The sequence below is a fragment of the Gordionus sp. m RMFG-2023 genome, chromosome 4, assembly GCF_954871325.1.
Source record: "Gordionus sp. m RMFG-2023 chromosome 4, tfGorSpeb1-WG-v2, whole genome shotgun sequence".
NCBI classification, from domain to species: domain Eukaryota; kingdom Metazoa; phylum Nematomorpha; class Gordioida; order Chordodea; family Parachordodidae; genus Gordionus; species Gordionus sp. m RMFG-2023.
The window spans coordinates 14729610-14743785 of NC_088778.1; the positions used below are offsets into that span (position 1 = coordinate 14729610).

Genomic DNA, 14176 nt, shown 5'->3' on the forward strand with positions numbered 1-14176 from the left:
TTATATATTTAAAACACTTCTATATGCTAACTCGAGTAGCTGGCATAGGGGAGACTGAGGTAAAGTGATTGACAGGGTAGCAATGTTAACACGAATAAAAATTTAACCCTTGAGCATAAAGACCTTAAATTTTTTGTGAAGATGTATTTTTAATCTAATTTCTTACCTGTTTATCTTTTGAAAAACTTTCTTCATTTGACCTATTTTGCCAATAACTCGTTTTTCACCTAAAAATTACAAAATTCACCCTCTAATTTATTTTGATTTTAGCAAAATATATTCAGAATTTTATACACGTTCCTTAAAGCCATAGCTATAAAATAAAATATATCGGAAGTGTAAAGCTTTACTAGAAGTCACGCAATAACGATTTGTACAATATATATCACCCTCGGGTAAAGTTATTATGTGTTCAGTCTGATTTAAGCTGTAAAAAGATAATTTTTAAATATAAATATTTACACCATATAAAAAGATACATTTGAGCAAAAAGAACATTAATAGATAGTTTGTGAGCTATTTGGAATAAAATTTTACAAATAGTATCAATGGGAATGAATAATTAAAATGTACGATATGCCTAAAATGAGCACAATTAAAATGTGCTATTTTTGATATAAATTTTATGTTCCGGTATTGTATTGAGTAGTTTATACTAAAAGTGATTAATTGATATCAAAATTGCAATATTTTATTCAATTAAACTTATATAGTCATGTTTAATTTTATTTTAATCGTTTTATTTTGATTACACTTTAACCTGGGTATGGGGTAAAATTGCGAAATGGCATATTTCAGATAATTAATCATAGCTCCTAAAGCAGGGTTTCGCAGTTGACCAGTCAAATACGAAATGGCATATTTCAGATTAATAGCTCCTAAAGCAGGGTTTCGCAGTTGACCAGTCAAATACGATTCGGTCAAATATGGTCAAATTTAAATAAATGTTTTTTACGCCATTATTAACTTTATTTTGTATATATAATATTATAATGAATCTATGTAATATTATAAATTTCATAATTTTTTTTTAAATTCATTCCATAGTTAATGTTTCGTCCTCCGTGGCAGAGTCTTTTACCGTTTCATATTCAATATCTTTATTTTTTTAAAATTTTTTAATCAATCTTAAGTTATGATATATACCAATATTCCTGTTCTAGAAGTTTCCAATCGATTTCTGTTTTTTCATATGAATATTGCCCCAAACCGACCAATTTCGTTCTTAAGAAGAAGTCGAACTAGGAAATGTTGGTAAAATATTAGCTACTTCTCTTAATGGACAAGGTGGGCAAAGTGCTTCCATCAACTTGAAGTTAAAATCTGATTGTTTCTTATAAAGTTACCCCTTTTAACATATTTTGGCTATTAAATATGCCGCTTTTACTTCTGAAATTTATTATATCACTTAAAATATTTTGATTATCACCACCTTATAAAATACTAAATTCTTGTATTATATTACATGCTTCATCAAATTTAGTACTAGTAAGATGCTCCCATTGATATTGGGAGCCCGATAAATAAGCAGCATTCTTAGCACAAGTATTTAGATCATTTTTTATCTTTTCAAACATAACTTTAATTTTTTTTTCTTCAGATGGAGAAAATATAGAATCATGGCATGATTGCATTATGTGTTTTTCCAAATTAAGCATCTCGTTTTTTACTTGGGCTTTAGTACATTTATCCCTTGCACATTCAACAATGAGGTAGCTAAAGGTTGGAGTATAACTAAAAAATTTTAATTTTTCTTCATTTAAAATATAATTGGTAATTTCTATAGGATAAATATCACATACAGCTTTCTTCAACAACTGATGCTTTCAGAGCTTTCCTTCATATTTTTATTTGCTCCATACATTATATTGACGATGCCCATCTTGATTGGTTAAATGTACTAAATGTAGATGGTATACCATGTTGATTCTTATTATGGGAAAATACTGCAGCTGGTATGTGTTTATTCTTTAAAAATTTAACAATTTATTTAATTATTGAAATATGGTAACTGAAGTCGTTCAATCGTTCAAAATCGTGAAAGAATAACTGCAATGTATGCTCCGCACAACCATAACATTGTGTACGTTTATAAATAGATTCATATTTTAGAATTCTCCAGGCTGCTTTCATATTAGCGGCATTATCAGTAACTAAAGAATATACTTTTATCGGATTCAATTCATGAATTACATTTTAAAATTCCTGGTCAATATAGTCTGCCATATGGCGATTTTCCTGAATATTTAAAAATTTGTAGAATACTGGAACAGACGTCATCACCTTAAAGTTAATAATACTCAAGTTTTTGATGTTGCTCCAGCCATCTGATACAATTAATAAGTGAGGAGCTTTATCTATTATATCTGCAACTCTCGCCTCCATATCTCCTGACGCTTTGTCTAGAAGATATCCAACAGGCTGCCTTTGTTTGGGTAAAGTGTAAATAGGACATATTATTTTAAAAAATTATTGGATGTAGCGATTTTCAGTGATGTGGAAAGATAAATTGCTCACATATACAGCCTTTGCAAACAATTAATCCACCTTATTTTTTTCCTTTGGGATTCATTCTATCTATGAAGCCGGTTATACAAGATTGAGATTTACATTTAATCGCCTTGCTTGTGTAGATGATCAGAGATAATGGAATTAAATTCTCCTGAGTCACAAGACATGTCAATTTGATATCATTCCCACTAATTTCACCCAATTCTACATTAGAGTTAGAAGTATTACTTACATTTGTGTGATTTTTTGTAGAGGTTAATATTTTGGAATTTGAATAAAATTTTTCCTTAATTATGACAGGGCACATAGTACTAATGTTGTTAAACGGCTCATTTGATCCGATTTTTAAAAATGGCTAACTCAATATTTTAGCCAAATAAATATTGCCTAAGGCTCCAGATTTCGCTAATAGATGCCAAGATCTTTGTGCCATCTATGAGCAAAATCTTCAGGCTTGAGTAATATTTTTCTGGATAAAATATTGAGTTAGCCGTTTTTAAAAATCGGCTAAAATAGAGCCGTTTAACAACACTACATAGTACAGCTGCTTAATAAATGATTGATCGTTCTATCAACATAGGTAATATAGAAAATCTTGAAAACCTGCATACCGCTTTAATTGATTTGCCATTGAATACTTCTTGAAAATGTCTCCAAACTTGATGCTTTGGTTTGACCATAATCCCTAATATATTAAAATTTAACTATAAAAGATATTGATTATAGTAAAGTTAATCAATCTTAATTATTTTATAATTATCAACCAATTATTTCAATAACTTGGCTTAATATTATATAAAATATAATATAATATATAACTTTTTACCAGAATTGAAAAATTATTTTGCAAATATGACCAGAACAACTAAAAAGAAAATTAATTTATACTCGGCTAAATATTAAATAAAATTTAAATTTATGAAAAAAAACCATGACTTAGCTAAATTATTATATTTATTTATTTTAGTAATAAAATAAATTCTTTTGTTTTTCTTTTTATATTATAAAATTTTTGCTACAACAAACTTAAACTTAAGCACCCTTCTGGAGGTGACCTCATACCTCCTCCTCCGCCCAACATATTTCCCACTAATTTTACCCCCGTCGAGGTGCGCAAAAGTATCCTATCCTTTCATCACGACTCCTCGCCCGGGTACGATGGGCTTCGCCCCATCTTCCTCCAGGACCTTACATCCCCCCTCATAGTCAGCCAGGTCCCTATTTTACAGAATCTAACAACATTCTGCAACAAAATAGCACATGGACCTGTTCCCGAATCCATCAGGCCACTCCTGTTCGGCGCTAAATTAATCGCACTCGAAAAGCCGAACAAGGACATCCGGCCGATAGCAATCGGGACCGTATTCCGTCGTCTCGTTGCTAAACTTATAGCTTCCAAAATTAAGGACAACGCAGCCTTAATTTTAGCACCCCATCAACTCGGTATTGGCATCCAGGGCGGTTGCGAAATAGCCACACACGCTACTCGCATCCATCTCCAAACCAACACTAGTGACGAAATCCTCGTCAAAATTGATTTCTCTAACGCCTTCAACTCCATTCGCCGTTCCCACTTTCTTCCACAAATATACCACTCATTTCCCACCTTCTCCCAATTTTTCCACTCCTGCTATTCCAAGCCATCTCATCTCCAATTCAACAACTACTTACTTTCATCATCTGAAGGGATCCAGCAAGGCGATCCTCTAGGCTCGATACTTTTCTGCATTGGAATCAACGAAATGGTCAAAAACATTTCTACCAACTGCAATCTTCCACTCCACACTTGGTAAAGCCACGACGGAATATTCTGCGGCTCCCCTCACGAGGTCGCCAAGGCCCTCGCCATCATTAATACACATTCCGCTGCAATTGGACTTTCACTTAACGAACAAAAAACCGAGATCTGTCCACTTCATTGTTCCATCCCATTCACCCATAACTTCCTTACAACCGAGCTATCATCCCTCACTCATCTCGGCTCACCTGTCGGTGGCTTGCAATCCATTAATCACTTCTTCACTAACGCATCATCTAGCTTACTTCATTTCAAAAACATCTCTAAATTTCTCCCTCGCCATCAAGCTTTTTTCTCCTCAAAAACTTTTACTACATTCTTAAAATTCTTTACGCTCTTCGATCCACCTCAATCTTTAAATTTCCCGACTCACTAAAATCATTTGAAACTTCCGTCAAATCTCTTGCCGAAGAGATCCTTAATCTTCGCTTCAACCATAATTCATGGCTACAAGCATCACTTCCATGCAAGCTCGGGGGCATCAGCTTACGCTCACCTCTAACTCTTTCCATCAGTGGATTCATCGCCTCCCGCCTCTCATCTGACTCACACATTAGCCAGCTTTCTCACTTTCCTGACCCATTATTAGCTGAAGCCCAGACCATTTGGGACAATTCCGTTGTCCCAAACACTCCTCGACCCTCCTCCTGTTTACAGAGAGACTGGGATACTCCACTCAATGAAGGCTCCGTCGCTTACCTAAAATCGAGCCTTCATGACGACGATCTCACAGTCTTTCACCAATTAAACCAAGGATCGGGTTACGAGTTTCTGGAAACTATACCCTCCAACAACCTCGACTTGTTGCTGACCGCTGACGAGCTAAGATTTGCCATTGGATTACGGCTCAATTGCGAAATTGTTCTACCGTACCAATGCAAACATTGCGAAACCAGCGTCGATCGCAAGGGCAGACATTGCCTCCATTGCCGCTTTTGCCGAGGCCGTTTTCCACGGCACACCAATTGCAATGACATCATATTGCGCGCTCTCAAATCCGCAGGCATTCCATCAAGACTTGAACCGACCGGCATTTTTAGATCCGACGGAAAACGTCCTGCTGGAATGTCCTTGATTCCTTGGTCAAGGGGCCAGCTACTAGTCTGGGACTTCACCTGCATTGACCCAAATGCACCATCCAACCACAACGTCGATGCCCTCGCTCTAGCAGAAACTCGTAAAACTATCAAATATAGTTCCATAGACCCCTCTTTCTTATTCATACCTATCGCCTGCTCTACTCTTACCACCTTCGGTAGCAAAGCTCTAAGTTTTTTTAAAGAATTAGGCAAACGGATTCGGGAAAAAACCGATCAGCCTAAAGAGTCCCTTTTTTTACGACAAAGACTTGCTACCGCCATCATTCGCTCTAACTACCTAAGTTTCATCTCTTCCATTGAATAATCTCCTATGTCTATGCTCTCTCTCTCCCTTCTCTTTCCTAGTTTCCATTCTTTTATCCCTTACCCTTTCGCAAATTATATTTTTATATTTTTTTACCTTTATTAATTTTACCATATAAAAAAATTTATTATTTGCTATAAACTTTTGATAACATATTATATCAGCAACTATTGAAATAAAGAGAGAATTTACCCGTCAAAATTATAATTAAAACGATTCCTTCATGATACAAATAAATTTTTTAAATAAATTGTAACCTAATAAGATTGATAAACATTCTTTTAATGCATACTGGTTAATTATATCAAAATATTTATTCGCCAATAATATTTTAGAGTATTTGGTCAAATTCTCCTCCGGTCAATTGACTGACATACCAACCCTGCCCTAAAGTATTATAGGTAGAGAGCTACACTTTTTTTATTTTGTAGATGAGAGGGATTTGACTACATATAAATTTATAATTTGTTCTGTTTTGTTTATGTTTTAAAATTTTATGGTAAAAATGCAAAATATGGTTTTACCCCGGTCTCCCATACACAAATATATCTAATAGTTACTCATACTTATAAATCAAAATTGATTATTAATATTCTTTAAAACTAGGATATCAAAAGGTTCCACCCGGCTCACAGACCTTTTTAAATATTCGGTTTAGGGTGGGCTGACAAAATTTTTAACTGTCCAGGAACAGTTAATACCGATTTAACGGTTCAGGTTCGGCTTAGACTCTGTAAATAATAACGATTAATTTAACAGTTAAGATTCGATTAGGATCCCTGCATTGGAGTAGATATAGGGATTGCATCATTAATATTCGAGAGGGTAACTCAAAGGGCGAGGGTACCTTCTTAGTCAATACACATAGTTAGTATGCATTTTATATTATATTCACGAGAAAGGTCTTAGCATCATTGGTTTCGTGGGTTTAGGATCTGTGCTAAGGAGGGCGGGTGGGGTGTTCTCTGAAAAAGTTGGAGGCCCCCATTCAAAAATTATATTATTTCTATAAACTCTTCTTAATCTTTTTCCTTCTATTATTTTTGGAATTGGATTTTAAAAAATCTAATTAACTTTTTTTTAAATGTTGCCCCCCCCCCCTCTCCTTTTTAAAATGTAACCTATATTAATAAACTTAATCGTTGAATTGATGTATTAATTAACTAATACCAATTTTGATTCTAGAGTAAGAGATACATGAAAGTCAAAAAGACAGCGATAAAATTGATAGATTTTGGTTCAGCTACTTTTGATCACGAACATCATAGTTCATTAATATCCACAAGGCATTACCGGGCACTTGAAGTTATATTAAGTTTGCCTAATATTATTCTTATTATACATCATAAGGGATGACAAGTTTATGAATCTATGTTTAAATTATTTTGTTATTGCGGTTCAAAATAATTTAAAATCTATAAGTGTTTTATTATAATTAATAGCATAAATAGAAATTTATCATATACTCTATATTCTTAGACGGAAATGCAAATTGATTGAACGATAATATTAGAGGACTGTGATTTATCCGGTCTTTTGATCGGTCCAGACCAGAGACAGGACTGTGACCTTTATTATTTAATATATTAAATTTACATTAATTTTTAGATAATGGATGGTTTCAAAGTTGTGATATATGGAGCATAGGTGCGATTCTTTTTGAGCTATATAGAGGATTTACTCTATTTCAAGTTAATAATATTACAAATATAATTGACACTTTTTAGATTTATTTAATTTTATATTAAAAAAAATGAACTGTCATAATTGAATTGGCTATTAAAATATAATCTTTTATATTTCGATCAATTGATTGTATAATTAGATGGCGAATGATTAAAACCTCTAATATTTTTACGAAATTTCCGGTAAACCTCTTTTTTTTTTATTTTAACCAGTATAAAATTCATATTTAATCAATATTAATTAAAAAATTGCAATATTTTTAGATTAGTAAAAAAAATTGATAAACAAAAAATCTCATAACTGAAATGTATTCAGAACGATAATATAGTGATTTATTTCATATAATAAAATATATATATATGTTTTTCTATTTTTATAAATTGTAATAAATTGTAGCTTTAAGCAAATATAAAAATCAATTTATTTAAATACATTACAGTTCTCCCCACTATAAATTGAATTCATCATAATAACGTAATGGGGGTTTCGAAACTCTTTTTTCTAGAGTTGCATTTCCATCTGCAATGTCCAAATCCTCAGTCATTGTTATGGGTGTTTCTTTAGCTTGTACATGAGCTTCCCTCAGTTGGTCGGCATGCTTGTTTTTTACAATACCCTCAGACTCAACATCATACAATATCGCACTTTTCCGTTGATACTGTCCCTTCAAGCCATCCCGCAGTCCTTTCGTTTTACCCAAACCTTTTGCTTCTCTTCGGCTCAACGTTCCTATCATTATAATTTTATTGTTTCCATAACGCGTTTTCAGTCTTTTCTTTCGTAGATAATTTCCATTGATCTAACGTCGTCCTAAGCGGCCTTCCAAACATAATTTCGGCAGGGGATTTACCGGTAGTTGCGTTTGGAGTATTTCGGTGTGTAATTAAACATTCGCTAAATTTAACTAGTCCGGAGTCCCACTTATCCTGCCAGCATAGAAACGCGTGTCTTTATCGTACGTATATAACGCTCAACCAAACCATTCGATTTGGGACTATAAGGGGCCGATCTAAAATGTTTTATGTTATTTTTAAAAAGAAACGTTTGAATTCAGATCCAGTAAACTGAGTACCGTTATCTGAGACAATGTAACGAGGTAAACCAAATCTAGCGAAATAATTACGCAGATTATTTATTACACTCGTCGAATTAATATGTGTTAAAATTGCAACTTCAACCCATTTGGAAAGCGTCTACGCAAATTAACCAGTACTTTCCAGACACGGGGCCTGTCAAACCAATGTGTATTCTTTCCCAAGGTCGGGTAGGAATATTCTTATAATGGTACTTCTTTGGCTCACGGTCTTCCTTCCTGACAACTCTTGCAGTTTTTGACGAATTCTTCAACATCCGATCAAGATTTGTCCAGAAGACATAGTATCTGCATAAGGATTTCATCCCCACCATTCCCGGATGTCCTTGATGGATAACATTCAAAACCTCTTTTTTAGGTTATCAGGAATAATGATTCTATCATTATAAAATAATAGCCCTTCTTCGAAAGAAATATTCTCTTTAATTAAGATGAATTTTTTTAAATTCCCGAATAATCATTCATATTATCAATATGCCATTGATTTTTTATTAATTTAATGATCTCTTTTAGATTTATATCATTGATCGTCTCACTTATAACTTTGCTTCGAGTGAACGATAAATCCTCTATTAAATTGATCTTTACTTCTCTAATTTCATTTTCAAATTTTTTATTTAACTTCATTAATTTTTTTCTCTCTCTACACCCAAACGGGACAGAGCGTCGGCGCATCTGTTTTGATTACCCGGCCTATGAATTATCTCATAGTCATAATTTAAAAGCTTCGTGGCCCACCGTATTATTTAGGTCTCTTTTATCACCTAAGATATATTTTAAAGGTTTATGATCTGTAACCAAAATAAAATGTCTTCCATAAATATATTGATGAAACATCTCGATAGCGAACATGATAGCCGAAGCCTCCCGATCAATGGTGGCGTAATTCTTTTCAGCCGCCGAAAGTTCCTCGATGCGTAAGCAATCGGTTTCTCCTGGCCAGTAAGAAATCGGTGTGCAATAACAGTTCCTACATCTTCAAAAGCGTCACAAGAAATCACGACAGGAATATCGGCTGAATAAGGAATTATTGTATCTTCTTTTGATAATATTTTTTTTACTACATTAAATATTTCATCTTCTTAAGTTGACCAACTCACATTTTTACTCGTTAGTCGGTGTAAAGGCGCACAAATAGAATGTAAATTTTTAATAAACGATTCCTGAGCGACCTTCCAAACATCATTTCGGCAGGGGATTTACCGGTAGTTGCATTTGGAGTATTTCGGTGTTTAAAACATTCGCTAAATTTAACTGGTCCGGAGTCCCACTTCTCCTTCCAGCATAGAAAAGAATCTTTATCGTACGTATATAACGCTCAGCCAAACCATTCGATTTGAGGCTATAAGGGGCCGATCTAAAATGTTTTATGTTATTTTTAAAAAGAAACGTTTTAAATTCAGATCCAGTAAACCGAGTACCGTTATCTGAGACAATGTAACGAGGTAAACCAAATCTAGCGAAATAATTACGCAGATTATTTATTACACTCGTCGAATTAATATGTGTTAAAATTGCAACTTCAACCCATTTGGTGAAAGCGTCTACGCAAATTAACCAGTATTTTCCAGACAGAAGTAAAAAATATTTCAAAATTTTTACCTATTTGGGTAGTTAAGGGTGAGAATTCCCTTATTTTTGGAATGCCCTTTCTTAAAGATATAAGACTTCCTGAAGAAGTTCGTATTAATAATATAAATATGATTCCAGTTTAAATATTATTGTTCTGAATACATTTCATTTGGCGACGATATATTTTCAAGTCATTTTTGACGACGACGAATTATTTTAAATAAAAAGATTAAAATTATAACATGCCTCTAAAGAAGATTGAAGAACATACTCAATTTCATATTCCTGAGATCATAAAAGAAAAAGTTAATATTCAGGAATACCTATATAATATAGAACTCATTTTCAAAGTAATATTTTCGACGCCTATATAGGCACTGAAAATTTAATTAAAATTAAAAAATTTTATTTTCCTAATAATTTAGATAATATAAATTATTTAACTTTACTCGAGAATTTAGAAAAAATATTTAAGGATGTCTCGAGTATTTTTCATAGAAACAATTTTTATACCTTAAATAGAAATAACGAAACTATAATTGATTTTTCAATTAAATTAAAAAGCATTTACCCTTTATGTAATTTTAAATCGCCGGTTGATGAACTCTTAAGAGATATTTTCATCTTAGGAGTAAGGTTACCTGAGCTGGACAAAGAACTTCGGTCAAAATATGCCGAAGGAAATATTACTTTTGAAGATACTGTGCATCTAGCTATCGCGCTGTCTTCATTGGAGAAGGAAACCCTGGCAGAAGTTAATAAAATAATTAAACATAAGCCTATGCAAGGTTCCAAATACGTTGTTATAATTATTCCTAAAATAAGTATTTTTGGAACCTTGCATAGGCTTATGTTTAATTATTTTCTTAACTTCTGTCAGGGTTACTAATATAGAATTTGCTACTGATGGAGATCATCAAGAGTCCTAAGTGGAATTTGCTATTGATGGAGATCATCAAGAGTCCTAAGTGGAATTTGCTATTGATGGAGATCAGAAAGAGTCCTAAGAACAATGTCTTTTGCAAAAATATTGAACCGATTAATGCTGAGAAAGTTGGAGATTTCTCTACATAATTAAAAAAATTTTTAATAACCTCTTTGGATGTGGTTAAGGAAGATAAAGTTAAAAACTGAAAGGTTAAAGAGATATATAGAACTGCAAATGTATCAATCGTCTATCGTATCTTATTACCCATTGTCCCCCTATCGTATAGCTATATCTTCACATTCTACTAGCTTTTTTCTTTTCTTTACCCATTGACTCTATCATATAACTTAATGTCAAGAACTCGTCTTGAATAAATTAATTAAAGTGAATTAATTGAACAAAGAATATGTAAATGTTATTTAGCTGTTCTAATATAAAGAATAAGCTATTCAGTATAAATGAAGCTATAATATTTTGGTATAAAATATAACACAAATCCAATATATAAAACTTAATATGAATAATATAATTCAAATCTTGCGAATGATATAATTAATAATTATTGATTGACTCATAAACAGTTTGGCGAAATTCTTCATTAAAAATGCATTCTTCATTAAAAGTGTTTTAGAACCATTTATTTGGTGAACATTAATCGAAGTGGATGCAGGAATCAGTTGACATGCCAAAATAATTGTTGCTTTCTATAAAACAGTTGGAGTTCTTGAGGTATTGGAATAGCGAAGGAGGTCAGTTTTTGTCCATGGAATTTTATATCAATGGCATGACCCCTTTACTTTTTTTGGTGGAGATTGAAATAAACGCATTGGGAAAATTCTATTTTCAAAGGTTTAAGGATGCAGTTTGATAAGAATCTGAATTATTAAGCATTATTGATTATTTGCTTTCGCATGGAGAAATTTTGCAATACATGTCGGGAACGACCATCTCCCTCCTAATTTGGTTGAAAGAATAAAAATGATAAGAATTTAGGTTTAGCATTAATTCGAAAGTATTTTAACAAGTTTGGAAATGAATAAAGATAAAGAATGGAAGGTACTAAAATATATCATTATAAAAGAAGTATTTAAGGACAAAAGTAGATTAAAAAGATGGGAGAATGTTTAAATTTTTTTTCGATCAAATTTATTATAGAAACATTTGGCAAATTAGGTTATTTGTGTTCCATCAATGGATGGGCCTAACTAGGTAAGACTGGATTTCTCGGCAGTTGAGCAATTCCTATGTATGTAATGATATTGTGCATATAAATCTGCAAATTATGAAAGGAATTTTCACTAATTCCTCACAATGGCCTAACTATTGTACCTTTAACTAAACCTATAAGCTAAGAAGAATCTTGGATTTACCATTAATATTTGATTTATATAAAAATAAGAATTTCTTTGCATTGTTTGATGAAATTTAATTTTAAAATACTGGCCTATATACAAAAAGTAATATAACTGCTCATTATTCCAAAAAATTGCCAAATTTCAAATATTATTTAGGGAAGAGACTAAGGTTAATCGGAGAAAATTTTGACCAAATCATCATTCTGAAAATCTAGTGTCCGATTGACAAAATAGCCTAAGACCATTTCCAGACAGAACGTTTTTTCAGAGCTGGTTCTTAGGCATGTTTTCAGCAATTTTTTTTAAATTTCCAAACAAAGGATAATTAGTATTTTAAGAAAAACATATCTACGGTTTTTTCTCAGGCGCCTTTTAATCGCTGCAATAAAATATTGGTAGATAATTACGTGAGGATTGTTGTGGTCTGCAATAAAATATTGGTAGATAATTACGTGAGGATTGTTGTGGTAAATTAATATTTTAAAAAATTAAATTTTATCCCTGGATAAAATAAATATAGATAGCGTTAAATATTTTGATGTTACTAATTCAGAGTTGTTAAAGTATCTAGATACAAGTATCTAGATCCTGTATCTAGATATAAAAATGTGGTATCTATATCTGTATCTAGATAGATTTTTGATTAAAATATCAGTATCTATATCTAGATACAGGCTTGTTAACCGATCTTTTTATAATGATCGAATCCCGATCACGATCTTTTCAAAAAATGAGGATCGAAATCGAGGATCGACCTTTTTTTCTATTTAAATTTCTAAAGGAAATTTCTGACCGATGCAAAATTAACTAATATATGTTATAAATTTATTGTAATTGAATAACAATATAATATAATAGATGCAAAATTAACTAATATAAAAATAAATTAAATATGGTAGAAATTTATTGTAATTGAATAATAAATATAACAATTATAATATATTTATTTATAATTAAAATTAGCTTTTAATAATAAAATTTTTTCTAAATTATCATCATTTAAACATCCGCGTCTTTCATTTAGAACATGTTTAGCTTTACTAAACAAGCGCTCCACAGGAGCGCTTGATGGCAAAGGTGTATTATATTCAATAAATATTTTTTTTAAATTAAGATAAGTATTAAAAATATTCATGGAATCATCATTTGAATAAAAAATTTTTTTAACGGAACAAGCATTTTGTACTGTATTTTTCCCAAAAAAAGCATCAATGTCATCCATACATTCATTTGAGGTATCCGCATATGGTTGTTCCTGCATATTTTCCAAATGGGCAACTAATCTTTCTTTTACCATCATATTTTGTGGCAGATTAATATAAGGCCAATTAAGTTTAAATTTAGGGTGAATCATGGCTGCCAAAATGTTACTGTCTTCATACAGTGAAGGAAATCTATATTATGAAATGATAAAGTGTTCATTTTATTCATATAAATCAAATCAAATATCTGCAAAACTTAACCCTTTTAAATTTTACAGTCAAATCTGGCACATCATCTGTATGGTATTTATTTATATTTGGGTCATATCATAAATATTGATTAAATGTAAACTTAATACTTAATATACAAAGAACACTATCTACAAGGGCTGACAATACCGCAGGCAGCTAAATTTCGTTAATTTATCTATCAATATCGATAGAACGGGAGTTAGATTCGCTGCTCCATATTATCTTCCCGTTCCAAGATTTTTAACGAGATCGCCAAAGGTTCCATAACCTATAAAATTTAAATTTATTTAGAGAATATCATTGTATTACTGTTGCATACTCTTTAACAAAAAAACATTCCTCTTGCCTAAACATTGCAAATCCAATTTGATCACA

The 14176-nt window shown here is 32.0% G+C and overlaps 1 protein-coding gene across 1 annotated transcript in view; it reads left to right on the forward strand.

The window, feature by feature from the left end:
* Positions 1–14176, forward strand: part of LOC135929044 (dual specificity protein kinase CLK2-like) — a 44623-nt gene that overhangs the window by 24613 nt on the left and 5834 nt on the right. Inside the window, exons 8-9 of the mRNA XM_065465535.1 lie at positions 6899–7028; positions 7322–7404. Coding sequence (XP_065321607.1) covers positions 6899–7028; positions 7322–7404 — 213 coding nt within the window. The remainder of the gene's footprint in view (positions 1–6898; positions 7029–7321; positions 7405–14176) is intronic.